We start from the raw sequence: 22072 nt of genomic DNA, 5'->3' as shown, positions 1-22072 counted from the left end.
AAATTAGTAGAGAATATATTATAAAGGATTATCTATATACAAGGAAAATGACTGGCATAAGCCCATAAGGACAAGTGTATTTCTGAAAAATTCAAAACCAAATCCCTATAATTTCCAGATTCAGTTTCTGTAATATCTCTTCTGCCAACAGATGTCATCAATACACATTGTCACAGAAAGTGCAGTGAGTAACTCCTGGGAAAAGTATAATACTCAAAGCACAGAATATTTTTTCAGTGGACAATACTGGACGGACAATAAATAAGAAGATTTAAAAATCATGACATGAAACTTGGTTCAATCCAGTGACTTGGTCATTAAAGTTCAAGAGAGTCTCACTAAAGAATATATTTTCTCATATATATTAGGAAGTAGCTAATGCAATCTTTAATTTTGAATATTTTATATTATGTAGGTATAAATCATTCAATTATATTACATTATTGTCAACACAGAACTTTACAAGGATGCTTATTAACCTAAATCAAGAGGCAACTATACATTTATGGAGGGAAGACATGTTGAAGTAGCCTCCCAAACTGCTTCTGTGCACGAAAATTGTGAAAGTATGCAGGTAAGATTTTGAAGAATTCGTGAGTGCCATTTCATATTGGAAAAATAACAGAAGTACTGGAAATGCTATAAAGATCAGGAATCACCTATAAAGTGTCAAACATCTGAAATATTAACTATACCTTCTTCCCCTCACAGTGAATGCTGCCTGACTTGGAATTTTTATTGAATAGGCCACAGCAGCCCAAAATTCTGTTATTTTGTCACAAAATAACAGAGTTACTGAATGGTTAGAGCACTGGAGCAGGCCATTTGGTACTTCAAGTCCACTCCAGCTCTATGGATGAGCAATCCGGTTATTCCACAATCGCAGCCTCACCTCACAGATCTCCAAATTCTTTCCTTTCAGAAATGTATTCAGCTCTTTTTTTCAACATTACAATTGAATCTGTTTCCATTACCATGCCAGGCCTTAACTGCTTGTGAACCATATGCTCTAAGAAACCTTTATGTCCTTCTGAAGGCTAAATCATAAGCCTGGATTTTGCTGGTAAATGCCAGTGTTTCTGAATAGAACGGTTGGCATTTACCATTTTAAAAGACTGTATTCTGGGAGTTCCATGCATGCATGGCCAAATCTGTAGGTGCAGAATTTACTAAAATTACATTCTGCAGTGGGACTCACAAATGAATGCAGTGACGGAACCAAAGCTTTCTTGTGATGCCCCAATGTTTATCAGTTTTCAGATCTTGTATCAGATTGGACCTAGTGCATAATCTGCACCAATTGATTTTACTGGGAATTGTAGAGCTGCAATGAAGAATGGAATTGGAAGATAATTTTTTTTGATGTTTTTTCTTTCATCATATTTAATTATTTATAATTGTTTCAGTGTCTTGCAAAATAATTTAAAATAATTAAAAATGGTTAATTTCAAAATCCTAATTATGTTGTCAAATGTTTGCTAGGTTCGTTCGATAATCTTGGATGAGTTGAATTGTGCTATATTGAAGTGAAATCTCTACCAAATAACTATGCAAATAAATGCAGGTTTATTGTTACTGTCTTCAATGACTTTTTTCAGATCAGTCACATTTTTCTGGGCATCTGTGAGAACAGAAGCAGGAGTAGGCCACTCAGCTGCTCAAGCCTGTCCTGCCATTCAATATGATTGTTGTTGATCTGGCTCCAGGTCTCAACTCCTTTTATGTGCTGGTTCCCCATAACCCCAAGTTCCCTTTCAAAAATGTATCTATTTTCTCTTTAAATATTCTCAATGATCTTGCCTCCACAACACTCCAGGGTAGAGAACTCCAGAGATTCACCACCCATCTGGAAAAGTTCAGTTTTAAATGACTAGTCCTCTAATCTTTTAACTATATCCACTCGTTCGAGGTTCTCCTAAATGTGGAAACATCTCGACATCTATCCTGTGGTGCCTGCTGAGTATCTTATGTGTTTCGATAAGATAACCCCTAATTCTTCTGATAAGACTCATTCTGTGGAAGGGGAATTGCAACAATCTTCCCTTATTTGTGGTTATGTAAGGACTTAGATTATAGTTATAGATTTTAATTACAGCATTAACACTTTTAGGCCTCAGGTTTTGTGATCAGAGTTCTGATTAATGCATCATTTTCAGTGCTAAGATTCTTTTGGTTCTTTTTCATAACAATGAGGAGGAGAAATCTTTCTCCTCTTTAAGTATCTTGATTTTAATCAATATAAGAGTCAACTGTTTTGAGCCCACTTGCTCACTGCGTAACCCTCTGTGTGAAGAATTTGTAAATTTTGTTCTTAATAAGTTCACTTAATTCAACTTACTAGAGTTATTAACCAAACAAGTGCCCCTTTACCCAGCAATTTGATCTTCTTATAGTAGTGCTTGTTATAATGATGAATACAGTAGTCAGACGTTATCATATCAAACCCAATATAGCTTGGTAAAATTTCAGAATTACCAACATGTTTTTTAGCAATATTTTACTTTTTTCAAAGTTTCCCAGAAATATAGTCAGTCAGCTCTAATTTGGAACATTACAAAAAGTTAAAATAAGGTTTTGTTTGCCTTTGTCTATAAATATCTCCCAGAAGCTCACTTTAAATTGCACCATCTCTTCATGTAGCTCATTGTCATTTAAAGGGACACTGATCTCATTTTACTATATGCTGAGAATGACTCATCACTGGAAGAATTTCCAGTAACAAAAAGTCCTGAGAGCTCTGTTGAAGTGTGGCATTGCTCTGAGCCTCTGCATGCTTATATCAAATATCAGCAGGTTGCATTATTGAGTAATGATACACAAGTATGCGCAACCATCAAAAACCATTTAACAATCTGTCATATGAATAAATGTTATTTGACCTTTGCAAGAGGTGACCACACACTCTGAACAAAAGCTATCAGCGCTCATTGTAAGCAACACTTCAAAAGGTGAAATTATTTTGTGCAATTGCTTCTTAAACAAGAATATTTAATCCAAAAATTAACTTATAAGAGGTTAGCTACAGTGTTAATGTTCATATATTAATGCTGATTTAATGTTAATTAAGAGGCTACTTTGAAACATAATAAATTTAAATTGCTAACTATAGGAGGGCACAGTTTATTTAACATTCAAATATGCGTGAAATGGAAATAACCATGAAATTTGATATTATTGCTTAGAAATTCTAACCTTTTGGTCATTGCTCCTCTGCTAAGACTTCATTTGGGATGGAAATCAGGGGCTGTGGGATTGTTGTGCAAGAATCATGAGTTGTGGATCTGGGGTCAGTAGAATGATGGAGTGGGGAGACCAAGGAGACCAGGTAGGTAAATAAACTAATCAGCTTCCATTACAGTACATGCAAAAGTCTGCAGTTCTGGCAGTGCCCTTCCAAAAGGTGCACAGGGGGAGCTCTGTGATCCACAGCCTTAAGGAAGAAGACGGCTCAGTAGCATCCTCGCAGACGGACATATTAAGGATCTGCAGATTCTTCTATGCCAGTCTGTACGACAAAAAGGCCACAGACAGCACCGCCTCCCAGAACTTCCTGTCCTCTATCACGGAGGTCTTAGGTGACAGCAAGCGGGAGAGTCTGGACCAACCACTGACCCGTTCTTACTTACCCGTTCTTAGCCGGAGCTGACTGGCTCTGGCCGTTCCTTTGATTCGAATAAAATTCCCGGAAACGACGGCTTACCGGTGGAGTTGTACTTGGCTCTGTGGGACTGGATGGGCCCAGACCTGCTGGAAGTGTACAATGCTATGCTTCGGTCTGGCAGTATGTCAGAGTCTATGAGGAAGGGCACCATCACCCTCATCTACAAGCAGAAGGGGGAGAGGGCAGACATCAGAAATTGGAGACCCATCTCACTGTTGAATGTGGACTATAAGATCCTGTCCAAGGCCATCACCAACAGGGTCAGGTCTGCTCTGGGACAGGTGATCCACCCAGACCAAACCTGTGCTGTACCTGGCAGGAAGATCTTTGACAGCCTCATGCTGCTCAGGGATACCATCACCTATGTGCAGGACAGAGGGTGAACACCTGCCTGGTCAGCTTGGACCAGGAGAAGGCCTTCGACAGGGTATCACACACGTACATGCTGGGCGTGCTCTCCAAAATCGGCTTTGGGGAGGGAATCAGGAAATGGATCCAACTGCTCTACACAGACATCTGTAGCGCAGTCCAAATCAATGGGTGGGAAACAGACAGCTTCCCCATCAAGTCTGGAGTCAGGCAGGGCTGCCCTCTGTCCCGTCTTGTTCGTGTGCTGAATAGAACCCTTTGCCGAGTCCATCAGGAAGGACGAGAGCATCAGAGGGGTGATGTTGCCAGGCAGTGAGGTCACCCAGGTGAAAACTTCCCTGTACATGGATGACGTCGCCGTCTTCTGCTCGGACCTGAGGTCAGTTCGCAGATTGATCAGCATCTGCGACCAGCTCGAGTTGGCATCAGGGGCCAGAATCAATCGCACGAAGAGCGAGGCCATGCTCTTCGGCAACTGGCCCGACCAATCCATCGTCCCCTTCACCGTCAGGCCTGACTATCTGAAGGTGCTGGGGATCTGGTTCAGAGGGGCTGGGGCGTGCAGCAAAAATTGGTGGGAGCGGATTGGGAAGGTGAAGCAGAGACTGGGACTGTGGGAACGGCACTCCCTATCGATAACTGGGAAGAACTTGGTTATCAAGTGTGAGGCGCTCTCAGGGCTGCTGTACTTGGCGCAGGTGTGGCCTGTTCCTCGCTCCTCAGGCTTGGGAATCACCCGCGCCATCTTCTGGTTCATCTGGGGATCCAAGATGGAACGGGTCTGAGGGTCACCATGCACAAGTCCCTGGACAATGGGGGTAAAGGTGTCCCAAATGTCGCCCTCCTCCTGATGACCACCTTTGTCTGTGGCTGCATCAGGCTGTGCATGGAACCCAAGTATGTGGGCACCAAGTGCCACTATGTACCAAGGTTCTACCTGTCCCTACGGTTGCGAAGGATAGGCCTGGGTCCATGGCCACACGGCGTCCCAGTCAGCTGGACGCTGCCGCGCTACCTGTCCTTCGTGGAAAAGTTCCTCCAGACCAATACTTTTGGCCACAAGTCCATCAGGCAGTGGTCAGCACGGAACATCCTGCAGGCACTGCAGGTGAAGGACTCAATAGATACTGTGGGGTGGTTCCCTAAGCAGACTGTCCAGACCATCTGGCAGAATGTCTCATCGCCAGAACTCACCAACAAGTACCAAGACCTCGCTTGGCTGGCGGTGAGAGGGGCCCTCCCAGTCAGATCCTTCCTGTATGGTTGGAACCTCACTCCCAGCGCGCGCTGCCCCCAGGAGGACTGCGCTGGGGACGAGACGGTCACCCACCTCTTTGCGGGCTGTAGGTTTGCGAGGAGGGTGTGGCGGAAGATGCAAGGGTCCTTGTCACCGTTCATCCCCAGCAGCAGCGTAACAGGATTCTCTGATCTACGGGCTGTTCCCGGGGACACACACAGAGACGGACATCAACTGCTGCTGGAAGGTCATCAACTCGGTGAAAGATGCTCTTTGGTTTGCCCGAAACTTGATGGTCTTCCAGCACTGCGAGATGTCCGTAGGGGAATGCTGCTGGCTGGCACATTCCAGGCTGCAGGAGTACGTGCTGAGGGACGCACTGAAGCTGGGCACAGCCAACGCAAAGGCTCGGTGGGGAAGGACTACAGTTTAGGGTTCTTCTGCCACTGGAGAGGGAGGGGCAGGGACAGGAGAGATAGCCCCCAAATACTGTAAATATGGGACCGGGTAGCTTCCAGGGAGCCACACGTGTGGCATTGGTGCTGTTTTCTATATAAAAAGGTAACACTAATGAATGATCCGGTCAAGAATGTAAAGGTTTGCACTGTTTTGTAATTGTATATAGTTTGTCGTTTATTATGAATAAAGTTTATTTTTTATAAAAAAAGTGCCACCTGCACACCCTGCCTGCTGCTTACATCAAGAAAGAGATGAACTAAACTATCCTGTAGCAATGTGTCTCAGTGACATCACCACATATTGTGAGATGCACCACCATGAATGCATTTGTAGCATGGAATGAGCCTCAGACAAAGAAATTCAAGTCCATCATTATCTTGTCTGCTCCCAGCAGGGTTGTTTTGATTTTGCCCTGGGGGTGCAGTTCATATAATCATAGCATTGTACATCTTCAACCACAACCTTTTACATGTCCTTCAAACCATCTGCCTATTAGCTCTAATAACTTCTCTTCATGTTGATTTTTGCAGTGGTGGTCCAACTTTTATTAACTTTATGAGATGCTGAATATATGGCTTTGTTTTCTTTCCATTCATGGAGAATAAAAAGATTACGTTCTATATAATATGTAGAGAGATGAAGAAGTGAATGAAAATGTCTGAATAAAGAGAATTTATGGCATCATGGCCTTAACCTACCTTCACATTTACAGTGAACCTTTCTTGCACCGTTTGCTCCTTTTTGGCAGTGTGGAAGTTATTCTCACCAGCTTTCCCATCTCACTTCAGCACAGTCCCTCATGATATTTCAGCACTCATAAGTATATCAACAATTTCATCAACAAATTGAAAAATCTGGTGATTCTTCCAGCTGCTGAGACCACTGAGATTTCTGTTCCTTATGCCATTTAACTGATAATCAATGCTGGCACGTATCTGTCCTCAATCTTCAATGACCAGCATTGCAATTATATCATTGCTGGGAAGGAGGGACATAAGATAATAAAGGATGGTTGTCTGGCCTCTGAATCATCCTGCTCAACTAATGACATTTGTGGAGATTGCTAAGAGTTATAGCACCAGTCCCATATGAATAGGTGTTAAGAACAGCCTACTGCAAAGGGTTAAAGTGAGGTGAATCCTATCCAAAATATTTTAATGCTAATAACAGAAATTGCAGTTTATAAAACTTTACCTTTCTGTGTTAATGACTCACAGTCTATTTGAGTATTTTCACCATCTTTTAGATCTGCCGCAAAGTAAGGCATGAACTTCTGGAAAGAACGTTTACCATAGGCTTGCGATGAGAACAACGTGTTACAGTGAAATACATATGCTGAAGTTGCATTTGAACAGGTCTTTATAATAATATCTTTTAAGTACCATCCATTACCTGTAAAATAAAATAATTTAAAAAATCAAATGGAAAATATACTTCTGTTACACCAGACCAATCTAAATAAATGAAGCAGAAGTGTACTTTCCAACCAGCACAGGGATGTACTCTTCTGCCTCCTCTGGTCTAGATGCCATCTGTCGGTCTATCTGTACCCATACAGTATGTCCAATTCTCAAAATATCATCACACACACATATTTGTTTCAAGCACCCAGACACGTTACCTGCATTTCTAATTTCATGTAATGCTTTTGTGTGGTCCAACTTCAGTAAATCATTATGGGAATTTCACTGTCCACTCAACCTACAGATAGGCATGCAGACACAAGTTTCTAGCCCATCCTTCTACTTAATCATTTATTATTGATATCCAGGAAGAGCTGACAAGGGTTCAAAAACAATCAGTAATACCAGCAATCTATCAGCCATGACAGAAGAATGTGTCCCTGATATTCATAAGGGCCTACCAGACCATCCCCCACCTGCCACTGTTGGTTTCTAACCTAGCATGAAAAAGGCAACACCAAGCTTTCAATTAAGGCCAGTTAATGTCTTCTCAGCAAACAGCAGACAATTTTTTTCCCAAAACAATCCATTCTGCTATGTTCAATGAAAACATATCCTCTAGCCACTTTCATCCCCTAAGACAATCCTTAAAATCAGACCAAACTTTTGGTCACTGTCCTATAACCTCTTTTGTTTGACATTGACTTTTGCCTGATTGCACTCCTGTGAAGTGGCTTCGACCATTAAGCTGATTATTGCATAATGTTATTTGCAACCAAATCTCTCACACTACATTTATCAGAGACAAATCAAATCCAACTATTAGCCAAACTATAAAAAAATTTAAGGATTTATCAGGAATGTTCCAGTTTTGTGAATAAGTGATATTACTTACCAGGTTCGTTCCCATCATATCCGACTTTGATGTATTTAAGTTTTCCAAAATCCTGAGTTTCCACCAAGAAAACATCAGTCTGTTAAAAATATTCAAATAAAAATAATGTGAAAGCAAACTAACTATTGAAATATGGTAATGCATTTTAGTAGACAAGTGTAACCGATTCACTCAGACAAATCTGCAACCTTTACGCACAGACAGGTTGCGTCTCCTCATAGTCAAGAAATAATGTAAAGAAGTGAAGATCTTAAAGCTGAAATATTTTTAAGAGTTTAACAGAAAATTATGTCTGTCTGTATTCCTATGGTGAATTTTATTTGGAATATCAATTACTAAATTTGCAGGCATTGCTGCACTTATCGGAAAATAATTGTGGATGAAGTTATTCAGGTAGAAAACAATGTTAAAACTAGGAAATGTCACAGTGTACTTCTTGTTTGCTTTTAAAAAGGTCAATGAGATGATAGGCAACAAGAATGTAGTTTGAAAAGAACAGGGTGGCTAGTTAATGGTAGAGTACTATAAATGGAGTTCTGGGGGAGATTTTGAAGTCAGGCACATTACTGGTAGTGCACATTGAGTGCTGTGCCCACTCACTTTGCCAAGCAGCTGTGGGAGGTCCCATCCATTTTAGAGTCAGAGAGATACAGCAGAGAAACAGGTCCTTCAGGCCATCAGCAACCATAAACTACCCTTTTACATTAATCCTACATTTCTTTTATTCTCCCCACATTCTCATCAACTCCTCTCAGAGTCTACCACTCACCTACCCACTAGAGGCAATTCACAGTGGCCAATTAACCTACCAACCTGTATGTCTTTGGGATGTGGGAGGAAACCGTAGTACCGGGAGGAAACCCATGCATTCACATGGATGGTGTGCAAACTCCACACAGACAGCACCTAAGGTCAGGTTTGTATCCACGTCACTGACGCTGTGAGGCAGTGACTCTATTAGCTGCATCATTGTGCCAACGGATGAAGTTACCCAAGAATTTGCCAGCGAACTAGAGGCACAAACTGGGAGCTTTATATCTCCTTGGTTTTTGGCGTTAAAAATATTGGCTGATTTCCACATAGAGCCTGGAGGCTGATTGGGTCCATTAAGTTAGGGTGAGTTGGGAGGAGAGAAGTTCACATGAGGAGGGACAAGGTCACAAAATCTTTTTAAAATCAGAAATATATTTTTCTAGTTGTTTCAGTAAAAAAATGTGCAATCAAAAGGCTGCCCGGGAATTGAATCTGATGGGCAAATAGTTGCCCTAAATCCCCCCAGCTTTTCATCTGCCTTTTGCTAATGAGAGGTAAATACTAGGTAGTGACAAGTTAAGATTCTCTGACCAACTGACATACCAAAATTGAGAAGGAAGTAAAAAGACATGGCAGAAGGTGAAAAGGAAAAATCAGCTATGAGTGAGAAGAAATATCACACAACAATAAACCCTTTTCTCAATCTTTCCTCCATGTTATTAACAATAATTGTAATTTAAAATAAGTACAATAATATAAAAAGTTCTATTTTGATATTTTGCCAGAAAGCTCTACAATTAGGAAAATGAAGTAAAAAAATGATGCAAAAACACCTCTAACCATGAAGTATAATCTATTTTAAGGTAATGTGGTAAAATGATGTAAAACATATTACAACAAAGACAGAATGCTTCAGTTTGGAGTAACATCAGTTAATCTATTTAAGTTAGAGGAATAATATTTTGTATTCTAAATCTAGATCAAATGAATTAAAAAAATATCCAGAGAGTGCATAAAAATTAAGTGTACAAGATATAATTTAGAAAATTCGTATTACCTGAAGTTCTGCTTACCTGATTGTTTTGGAAGGGAATAGAATTGGTAAATGAGTTAAACAACAATATATCTTTCACCTTGTCCTTTTCTCCATAGAAGCTAATAGAAATGTCTGCCTTTGAACCTAAACTAAGGCAGTTTCCTGTACAAATTGTAACTTCATATTCTGTCCACTTTGGTTCTTTTCCACTTCCCTTGAGAATGTCCAGTTTCTGTAAGTGTCAAAATATGCGTAAGGTATTGGATAATCATACTAAAAGTTGATATATATTGAACAGACTTAATAAAAATATTTTTAGAATTGAAAATTGTTAGGTTTCAGGACTTTTAACCACTTTTTATGAAAAAAGAACCAATATGTTTTTTTTAAATTAAAAATTGTCACCTTTAAGTTAAATCCAGCTTTTAAAGGTTTATGTTTGTTATATCAATGAGAGAATGAGAGGACTATAATAAAGGTAGATCAACACATTTGTAGAACATTGCTTATCACATTTACCTTATAAGATGATGGTGTGGAAATAATTGCATAGTTATTAGTTGGGGTACATATTAAGTCAGTTGGAAGGGCCAGAGCTAAATGGTCCTCTGACTTCATAGTATAGCATTGGCAAGGTGTGGTGTTCAAGTACAGTTCACAGATGCATGGAGATAAAATTAGGCTGACTTAGACACCAACCAAAAGCCTCAGATAAACTCATTGTGGATGGAAAAATGAGGAGGACAATTTGCAATAGATAACAGTGTCCCTTAGCTTTTATGTGGAGCTAGGGTTTGTACCAACCCCATATTCATCTAAGTATTTTTATTTTACTCTGGCTTTTGGGTGGCAGTCACCGGAGGTTCTGTCAGAGTGGATGATCCATGTCAGTCTCCTTCTGGGTCCCCAATATCACAGAAGACAATCTTCAGCTAATTCAATTAATCCATGTGAGATCAAGAAATGGCTGAGGGCAATGGATACAGCAAAGGTTGCCCATATCTTTTCTGCAGCAACACACAAAGGAGTCGGAGGAACTCAGCGAGTCAGGCAGCATTTATGGAGGGAAATGGACACACGACATATCATTTCATCTGGAAGGGTCGCAACCCAAAACATCGACAGTCCATTTCTCTCCATAGATGCTGCCTGAATCTGCTGAGTTCTTCCAGCTCCTTTATGTGTAGCTCCAGATTTCCAGCATCTACAGTCTTTCTTGTGTCTCCATATCTTTTCTGTTTTGCTGAAGCATTAAAGTTTCTATACATTATTTTTAAGTTCTGTTTCTCATTTTAAGGGATAACTTCTCTAAATAAATATTAATATGTTAAAATGTTTATTTTAAAAGTTAATATTTTCTAAATAAAATACCGATTTTAAACTTTTTGAATATTTTTTAAAATACAGTAAAATGAACATATAGATAAAATTTCCAAGTACTTACCATTGTTCTTTTTGAACTGCGTTTTTTGTATGGATTTTGAGGTATTATTTCCTAATATTCCAGAAAAGGAAACATGGTTGGTATAATTACAATACTTTCTCTAGGTACCTTAAAATGCTATGAGATCTCTGCCTTCATTTCAGACAGTTACTTCTGTAGAACTGCACCAGGCAATATTAACTTTTCTGAACCCTGACACAGAATGCTACAAACTGACCAGTTTCCTTGAGAAGGTATAAAGGTTTACCATTCACTATGGTACCATTTACTATGGCATGCTTTCTGGTTGTTGCTATCCAACACATCCTTTCTTACTCCTTTCCCAAGCAAAAGAAATAAAAATGAATGACAAATCCTATTAAACTAAACAAATAAGATGTTTTAAATGAAAAGTAAAAGACAAATGGATATTCTATTTTTTTGAGTTATTATTTTCCTTGATGAGATACAAAATACATTTAGTTTTATACTAGTTGTAACTGAAAAGCAAGCTTATTGGCTTTGTACACTCAGAAAGGTCCACATTCCTCAGAAAATACTCATACCACCAATTCAGGATAATGGTTTATCCAGGGATGAGAGATTAGCTTAATAGTTTGCTAACTTTATGACAGAGATAACAATATCACTCCTAACAAAATCGTAAATTCCTTGTTTACTTTGAAACAATTGGAATTGATTTATGTAAAATAGTTGATAGTTGCACTTATCTCCATTCAAAGCTTTGTCAGGCTGACAAATTTAGATAAAGACTGGAAATGATGGATCTGTTATCTGTTCAAAGGTAAAAAAAAATCAATGGTACACTACGTTACAATTGATTGATTTTAATAGAAAGGACATATCCAATAGCGAGATTTCTGAGAATAATTTATCAAGCTGTCTACTAAGTTATTACACAAAGCACTGGAGGAACTCAGCAGGTCAGGCAGCATCTATGGAGGGAAATGGACAGTTGACATATGGTTTCATCTGGAAGGGTCTTGACCCGAAACGTCGACTGTCCATTTCCCTCCATAGATGCTGCCTGACCCGCTGAGCTCCTCCAATACTATGTGTGTTGCTCCAGATTCCAGCATCTGCAGTCTCTTGCGTCTCTACTAAATTATTAGTTGCTTTGCCATAATCTATGAAAGAGACCAATATCTTTGCCTGATCTTTAGATATTGTCCTTAGACCTCTGTAACCATATATCTGATAACGTTCTTTTTTCTCTTGTAGCATTTCAAAAGGTGAGTGTCACTCTCTGTTTGATCATGTGTTTATATTTCTTTGTGAGGCTTTGTAGTAACTTAACCAGTTGTATTAATTCATTTATGCACATAAGATTTGTTTAAATTATATATTTTGAAAATCACACATGGGAGAAAATGTAACTCATTTGTGAGATAACAAGTTTGATTTTGAAAATAAGTGGAAAATGTAATTGAAATCATTACAAACTATGGAAAATGTCCAGTTAACTTAATAAATAAATGAACAAAGTCATCTTTTCTAACTTTTGAGTTTTTTTTAAGAGCTTCATTTGTGAAATTAATTACAAATAAAATTTTACAGGGTTAAAATTAAATCACAAATAAAACTACTTACAGTAGCAACAATTAGTTTAGATGCTGAGGAAATTAGTCGAAGTACTTCACTCCTTGAGATATGAGGGGCAGGAATTTGATGGGAAACTTTAGGGAAGTGGTGAATACGTTCCCTGAATTTACCAAAATATTAATACTTGTGGTTAACTTGTAGCCAGTATGAAAATAACTTTTAATTCACAATAACTTACAAGTAGAGCAAAATAATCTTATTCAACATGGGAAAATGTCAAAAATATATCTTAATATTAAATGATTTTGAAATCCTATTACTTATATTGCCTTTCTTCTGCAAAGAAACAAATAGATTGGTAAGGTATGTAATTACTTATACAGTTAAATATTGCATGAAACACATTTGAGAAAGTTTGTGAATCAACTTATTATTAAAGATATTTAATTTCTCTTGCTCTTTATTTTAAACTCATTGAGCAATTTTTAGCACAATGATTAATCTGTTTTATTTTAAATAAGCTAACATGAGAAAAACTGAGATAAAAAGTTGAGACACAGACATTTTGTACAAAAAAGACCAGTATTGAAAATAGATGCATCAATAGGGAATGTAACCTTTTGCCTGACTAATTTGATGATAAATGCAAGAAATTCTCACTAAATTGAAATAAGATAATAAGATTTTACCTTTTGCCAGTCTTCAGCTTTTCTAGATTGAGTGCATTCTGGGGTCCAAAATTCTAAAATAAATTTAAAAATTACTATTAAACCATATGAAGTAAAAGGTGGATTGAACTGATGATCCAATGATGATCTGAAGGAGTTTCACATTATCAATTTTCATGCCCTGCGGTTAAGTTTCTGTTTGTCTATTTTTGGTAGCTTAAAAGAATGGGGGAATCCCAGGGTGTTAGTTGAAGAGCAACATGATTTTTCTAGTGATCTGCCCAATACCTTAAAGAAAACAATAAAAAAATGCTCAGCTGTTTGACTTGCTGCTTATGAGATCATTTGCTCCCTCCAATGCCTATATAATTAACAGGATTGTGGTTTCTACTGAAGTGGCCAGATGATATAAAAATGGAAAAACTTTCTTTTAAACCATAATTGCTTTTAAGAAGGGGGGGAAGCAGATGAGGAATAAGGGAAAGGGGAGAATGTAAATTGGTGTAGGAACCAGAACATTGATAACAGGCTGTTCGGTTGACAAATAATTACAATATATTTTACCAAACTGAGAAGCACCTGTGGTGTATATCTGGATGGAGTTCATAATTCAACAGATTGTTCTGTGGGAGAGAAGGTTCATAAAAGAAAGTTAGTGAGATATTCAGACTTAACTGCTAAGTACAGTGAAATGCCAGGTGCATGTAATTAGACTTGAGATATTAGGTATTTGTGTCAGTGGATGGGAAGATGGGAAGTGCAGTGTGTAACATCCATAGCCTGGCAAATCCCTCACACAACTAAACCAGGAGTTCAAACTGGAGTGTGAAAGACAGCATCAGTTGCAGCATCGGGCATACCTGAAAGTAGGGTACCAAACTGGTGAATATACAATACAGGACTAAATATAAAGTAAATAGTGAATGCAGCAAGTTATATACAGACCTAAGAAACCACCGGATAAGATCAAAATTCTGCATTCCTGCCACATCTGGTTGTGATGGTGGTGGTGGACAACTTAAATAACCAACAGGTGTTGTACTCTCCTGGATCACCCCCCTTCTCAATGTACAAGGCCAAAACATTTACAACCATCTTGAGACAGAAACAGATGATTGTACTCAGCTTCCTTCTCTCACCATCATGGAAACCATTCTTTAGCTAATTCAATTCACTCCATGGGTATCAAAAGGTGGCTAAGTGCACTGGAAAACCCAAAACCATTGATGACAAAATAGTACCCCATTCACAATTATAGACAATCATTTTCTCTATTACCATGCCAAATGTATATTATTTACAAGGTGTGCAACAGCAACCAGCACAGATTTCATTAACATCAGCTCCCTTACCACCTAGAAGGACAAATGCAGCAAGCATATGTATTCATGTGTTCCACCATTCTGAATTGAACATACGTTACTTGTTTCATCATTGTCACTGGGGCAAAATCCTGGACATCCCTATGGCTACAAAATAAGGGGCCAGTCATTTAAGACTAAAGTGTATAGAAATTTCTTTTCTCAGTGAGTAGTGAATTTCTGGAATTCTCTGCTCCTGAAGGTGGTGGAGACCAGATCCTTAGATATACTTAAGCTGAGATGGATAAGTTTTTGAAAGGTCAAAGAACCGAGTGTTATGGGGAACTGATACAGAAGAGGAGTTGAGGTTTGCATAGATTAACTATGATCATATTGAAAGGCAGGGCAGGCTTGAGGGACCTGGTGACCTACTCCTGCTCCTATTTTCCTGTGTTCTTGTGCATCTATCACTACATAGATTGCAGCAATTCAAGAAGTCAGCTCACTACTGCCTTCTTAGGACCAACTAGGGATGAGCGACAAATGCAGACTTTGCCAGCTGCACACACATTCCGTGACAGAAAAAATGTATGACTGGGAATGAGGAGAATCAAAATAAATGTAAGGACAAACAAGATTGATGGTAAAGTGGAAATGGCAATGAAGTGGGGTTGTTAAACTTTAGATAAAAAGAAGATTCAAAGTGAGTTTGATTGTGAAGACGTAGTGGGAATGATTTCTAATATTCCTATTAATTAATTTTCTCCCAAATTGGATAATATTGCCAGAGTTAAAACTGCAATGGTGCTCAATGCCTACCTAATGGAGTAAAATTAGTAATTTCTCATGACACAAGAGACTGTAGATGGTGGAATCTGGAGCAACAATCTGCTGGAGGAACTCAGTGGGTCAAGCAGCATCTGTAGGTGGAAAGGAATTGTTGATGTTTCAGGTCAAAACCCTGTATCAGGACTTAGAGTTGAGAGGGGAATGAATAGTATAAAGAGGAGAAGGGAAGTGGTGAGGCAGAAGCCCTTAACTCTTCACTGTAGCTTAACTTCAAAAGAAGTGTTAATTCAAAAGATGCTAAATGCTACTAATTGCTTTCAATTAAAATAGGTTAATACTTGCAAATCAATACATTAATCTATTCTCAGATTTTCATACTATATTAGTAGTTTAAATAAACTTACTGAAAAATTAAGTTTGGACATTCTTTTGCTGATCATTCTTTGCACGCTCATTTCCCTGTTGTAGTCTAATTGCAGTTTTCTTTCTTGTTTTTCAATTATTCTTCCAAAGCTCATCTGAAGAGTTGTCTTAATATTAGGATCATTGAAATAATGTTTAAGGCTTCGGTCATGGATCTTTTCAATACCCACTATCGGAAGCTGTAGGGAAAAGTCCAATATGTGCAAAGAAGACATAGATGAAGTTAATGACTTGCAGAAAAATGAACAAAATTTACAGCATTGATCCATTCATTCAAATCTTTTGGTCTGGATTAGATATGACTCAAAGTTTGCACATCAGATTCCTAAGCTCATTGCTATGGAAGAGTAGCTTTAGTGGTTTCCCATTGCCTTCCTTACTGTTTTTAACTTCCAAAGTACCTTTCCTTAAATGGTTAGATATACAATGAGAAGTGAAGTGGACTGAACAAAGGCATTACCTGGACCCATCGATCCAAGCTCCCATTATGCACTAAGTTAGGAAGTGAGTCTAAGGTTACAATAACCAATTGTAAAAATGGGCAGGGATCAGTGATCAGTTATACTGGCAGTAGTGTCTGATGTAGTCTTCATGTGGCTTAGAAACATTACTAGCTCCCCATTTTCAATAGCTGAATCAGGCAACAACACCACATTAGAGTTCAAAGCAATTTCTCAACAGTTTGTGCAGCAGTAAAACTTTATTGTAACTACATGTATATCCAAGTTGCTGGTTGCCACTGGGTGTACTTAAATAGAATCTGAAGTTCTTTTTGTGGTATTTTGTGTCAGTTTTTTCCAATTCTGCTAATGATTCACATTTCTCAAGTTATTCAGGGGGTTTTGTCTCAAATGTTTTGACACTCCACATATTTTTGATTGTCCACAAAATATGGGGGAGATCAAAACCAAGGATCATAATTTTATTGAAGTTATTGTTAAATCCAATACAGACATTTTTTTGCCCAAAGAGTGGTTAAAAAACAGAAATCATTCCAACAAGAAGTAACTGAAGCAAATTATAGAGCTGCAATATGGGGAAATTAAATAAGCTTATGAGGGATGTGCTGGTAGATATAGATGTAAAGGGATAGGAACCATATTAACACTAGCATAGAACAGTTGATTTGCCTGTTTTTATGCTTTATATATAAGCATAACATTTTATAAAATAAGAGAGGGTTTTTCAAAAAAAATAAGTGAGGGTTTTTATGAAATAAAATCATATTTTACAAATATATATATATATGTAAAATATGTGTGTGTATATATACACACACACACACACACACACACACACACACATATATATATATATATAATGTTATATATATTATATGATTTTATTCCACAAAAAGCCTCTCTTATTTTTTTGAAGAAGGAATTTACAGCATTGAAGATAGGCCTTCAGCCCTTTGTGTCTGTGCTGGCTCTTTTCAAGAGCAATGCAAAACTAACTTCTGTGCTGCTTTGTATTATCTTCAACTTCAATTCTATTTGAAAGAAAATTGAATTTTCCAGCTTTAGGAAGGATTGCTCTAAAGCAAGATTAATTTGTCCAGATTTTGCAATGGTAAACTAAACTAAGCAACTTACATTCACTGGCATTATTCTATGAAACTGACAGTAAGTTTGGAATTTCCACACATATGACTTTAAGCTGAATACAAATTATAAGATATTTTATATTTATGAAATACAAATACTGTGAAAAATCCCACACTTAATTATGTAACAAATATGAATACTTTATGGCATTTTAAGGTATTACTATAGCTCAGCAAACTGCCTAGCCCTTCAAAATATATTTTATGTTAATTGTAATTCCTTCACATGAATATTCAAAATGAAAGAGCTTTTAAAATAAAAAGGTTTTATAAATGTATTTGTTATATTGCAGCTGCCACCTTAATCATATATATACATTTCAATCTTTATTTAATAATCTGCATAATATTTAAAATGTAAATTTAAAAATTGTGTATTTTTTTTCCTGGTGTACCTTCTGTAAGAATTCTTTAATTGGTATTGGTTTATTATTGTCACTTGTACTGAGGTACAGTGAAAAGCTTGTCTTACAAACCGATCGTACAGGTCACTTCATTCACACAGTGCAGTTACATTGAGTCTGTACAGAGTGCATTGATGTAGTACAGGTAAAAAAACAATAACAGTACAGAGTAAAGTGTCACAGCTGCAGAGAAAGTGCAGTGCAATAAGGTGCAAGGTCACAACAAGGTAGATCATGAGGTCATAGTCCATCTCATCGTATAAAGGAACCGTTCAATAGTCTTATCACAGTGGGGTAGAAGCTGTCCTTAAGTCTGGTGGTACGTGCCTTCAGCCTCCTGTATCTTCTACCCGATGGAAGAGGAGAGAAGAGAGAATGTCCTGGGTGGGTGGGGTCTTTGATTATGCTGGCTGCTACACCAAGGTGACGAGAGGTAAAGACAGAGTCCAAGAAGGGGAGGCTGGTGTCCGTGATGCGCTGGGCTGTGTCCACAACTCTCTGCAGCTTCTTGTGGTCTTGGGCAGAGCAGTTGCCGTACCAAGCCATGATACATCCAGATAGGATGCTTTCTATGGTGCATCGGTAAAAGTTGGTGAGAGTCAAAGGTGACAAACCAAATTTCTTTAGCCTCCTGAGGAAGTAGAGGCACTGGTGAGCTTTCTTGGCCATGGCATCTATGTGATTTGACCAGGATAGGCTGTTGGTGATGTTCACTCCCAGGAACTTGAAGCTCTCAACCCTCTCGACCTCAGCACCATTGAGGTAGAATGTAGAATTAATGTGATTCAGCTTGATGACAGCATGACTACAGTACTGCTAGAACAGTCATCTGACTGTAGCAGGCATTGGAAAAGGATGAATTTCCAGGTAACTGTCTTTTATTTCAGTTTCTCCTAAATCACACTATTAATTGGATAAGAATTGACTTCTTTCAAACAGCAACAAAACCCAGAAAGTACTATGAAATCATATAACATTTATTCTATATATTTTACCCCACAAAAACAAAACTTAGAACAATTAGCTTCAAGAATAGAATTTACAATTGTCATGAGGCCTACAAACAAAAGGCATTTATCATCACATGATTTTTAAAATAATGAATGTATAAATAAATTACTTTTTTGAAAAAATGTTTTTCCACTGATTTTAACGGAGTGTTATCAAGAACAACTACGTACAGGAAAGTTGAACACAGTAGGTAGGAGTATTACCTTAAAAAAATCATATTTACTTTTCTTATAATGGGAGACACTAGTTCATATTTAAGGAGCAATCAATCTCTCTGACATATTTTCTGTTGGCACTTATTTTGAATTGAGAAACAAATGTACCATAAATAATGTTCTTTCGTGCATGTATAGACTTGCTGAGAAAACAATGAATGAAGTTTGTAAGAAACGAATTTAGAAAGGTAATGTTAATGATCTACCTGCCTTAATCAGGAACATTTTAAGTCTTACAAAGTTTAATAACTTCAAGGTATGTTACTAAACTGTACAATCACTTCTTGATATGATGGTAATATATCTGTTTCTGTTTCTATACGGCTTCTGATGCCGCTCTAGTCTTATTTTCCAGAACGTTTTTTCCATATGCACTCTTCTTTTGATCTCAAAAAAATAACCAGAAAAATCAAAAGTAGTTTACTGATCATCCTTGATCATTAAATAAAATTGTATATATGCACTTCCTAATCAAAAACACTTGAGATATTACCGCATTATTTGCCACATTTTTCTGTCAACTACTCTAAAAATAGATAGAATTCCATTTTTAGTTACTGGTACTGAATGGGCATGAGAGAATCAGTTGTCCATTGTACACCCATCCTATTATTTGGTCTATTGACTTCAAGTGGATATATTGGAATATGTTAATTTTCACATTGATTCAGAGAGACAGATCATGTTAAATAGTCTAGAACATGGTTGGGACAAATCTATGGAACAATGGGCCAAAACATTCTGCCAGCACCAAGCCAACAACACCTGCCAATGACATATATACTAAGCACAAACTTACTTTTCTGGTTCAACAAGTGTTTTATTTTGCTGGCCTAAACCATCCTGATCCAAATAATCTTAGGATCATATAATCATAGAAAATTTACAACATCAAAATAATTCAGCCTACCATGCCTGCGCTAGCCTAATCCCACTTTCCAGCATATCGTCCACAACCCAGAACATCATGGCTGGTCAATTACTTTTTACTTGTGGTGAGGGTTTCTACATTTACCATCCTTTCAGATAGTAAGCTCCAGATTCCCACCACCCTCTGGCTGAAAGCATTTTTCCTCATTCCCTTCCAATTTTTTAATCAATTATTTTGGTTCCTGGTTCCCGTGGCTCCTGACCCCAATGCTTAGCAAAATAGGTCCCTCCTATTTACTCCTTCATGATTTTACAAATCTCATTTGTTTCCCGACAGCCTTCCATGTTCTAAAGAAAACAACCATAGCGTATTCAGTCTTTCCTCATTGCCACAGTTTTCAGACTTCAGCATTTGCACAGGGATCCCAGAATTGGTGGCACTAGTGCTGAGAAACGTCATCAGTTCCAGAAAGCTGTAGCACAACAGGCTTTAGAACAAGGAAACGGGTCATGCTGGATACAGTTATGAGGAAGAAACCATCACCAGCATGGACACCATATGCCCTTTTGTGCCATAAAGTTTATATGATTTCAAACTAGAACTGGTAACAGCATGTAAGGTGTGGGAGTATTTTGGAAATAGTGACCATAAAATGACTGAATTTCGTGCTAAGTTTGAGAGGAAGGAGGAAGAGTTGTAAACCAAGCTTTAAAATTAATATTGATGGGGTGAGAAGCAGTTTGACCACAATAAATTAAGTGAAACTGTTAACGTTTAAATCAACAGAAAAACAATGGAAAGTATACAAGCAAGTATTTGATATGATAGAAAACTATTATGTACAAGATAAAGCTTCCATTTGTGTTGTTAGGCAACCATGATCAACAAATGAGGTTAGTGCAGTGTCAAGGGAAAAGAAAAGACAAACAAATTACAGGAGATGCCAGAAACACTCAGTAGCTCAGGTAGCATTTATGCGTAGAGAAATAGAGTTAATGTTCATGTCCTTAACTTTTTCACCTTAACCTGAAAAGTTAAATCTGTTTCTCACTCTACATTATTTTCGGCACCTTCTGTTTCTATTTCAGATCAGTATTTGCTTTTTGCGGGTTAAATAAATGCAAGGTCAAAAAAAGTGCTACTCCAGCAGAGTGGGTAGGACTCAGCAGAGTAACAAAGGGAAAAAGAAGCAGTGACGTATAAAGGGAGACATCAAGGATCACTTTAAGCTGATCCCTGACAGCACCAGAATTTGATAGCTTTCATTTTTGGGAATGGTTGCTGGCAACCAGACGGAGATACTGACAGTTGAGAGGGAAGCAGAAGCTTAACCTTGATAGGGTTAGGGTTAGAACAAGGAAACTGGTCATGCTGGATGCAGGTTTCAGAAGCATATAGAAGGGTGGAAACACTGCTACCTGGTAGATCATAAATTTATTGCTGAGGTGTTCATCTTCAATACCCTTTTGCTCAATCGACCAACAGCTGTGCTGGTGCATTGAAGGCAATGGTCATTTTTATCATTGATGTCTACCTTCATTGTGAGGTGGCTCCCAAAGTATAGTCTATGTTGTCCAGGGTCTTGCCTTAAACCTTTATTGCTGGAAGGCTGTATGGTAGAGCGGGGCAATTGGTAGAGAAACTTTGTCTTGCTGATAATGAGTGTAAAGCCCATTCTCTTATATATTTCAGTGAATGAGTTGGCAATAGCTTAGGGTGTTGCTTCCAAGAATACACAGACACAAGTGTGATGTGCATATTGTGGCTCAGCTACTGGATTTTGAGTGACCTTGGTTCTGGAGTACAGTCACTGTAGTTTCACACAAATTCTGAAATTTACCTCTATTCCCATGGGAAGTTTATTGGAGGTGAGCTGGCACATTGCAGTGAGGTTTGAAGCACTTTATTCTTCTCTCATACTCATGTTCTGGGCTCTCCTATAGTAGAGGATGGTATATGTTATGAAATATTTTCCTTTAGTCAGT

At 38.0% G+C, this 22072-nt stretch overlaps 1 protein-coding gene across 1 annotated transcript in view; it reads right to left on the bottom strand.

The window, feature by feature from the left end:
* Positions 1-22072, bottom strand: part of LOC127573252 (uncharacterized) — a 31946-nt gene that overhangs the window by 5742 nt on the left and 4132 nt on the right. Inside the window, exons 3-8 of the mRNA XM_052021285.1 lie at positions 15962-16159; positions 13489-13541; positions 12848-12959; positions 9851-10045; positions 8025-8103; positions 6921-7118 (exon numbers count right to left, since the gene is read on the bottom strand). Of these exons, the coding sequence (XP_051877245.1) occupies positions 6921-7118; positions 8025-8103; positions 9851-10045; positions 12848-12959; positions 13489-13541; positions 15962-16159 (835 nt within the window). The remainder of the gene's footprint in view (positions 1-6920; positions 7119-8024; positions 8104-9850; positions 10046-12847; positions 12960-13488; positions 13542-15961; positions 16160-22072) is intronic.

The sequence above is a fragment of the Pristis pectinata genome, chromosome 8, assembly GCF_009764475.1.
Source record: "Pristis pectinata isolate sPriPec2 chromosome 8, sPriPec2.1.pri, whole genome shotgun sequence".
Classification (NCBI taxonomy): Eukaryota; Metazoa; Chordata; class Chondrichthyes; order Rhinopristiformes; family Pristidae; genus Pristis; species Pristis pectinata.
This window is presented reverse-complemented; position numbering and strand designations above follow the sequence as displayed.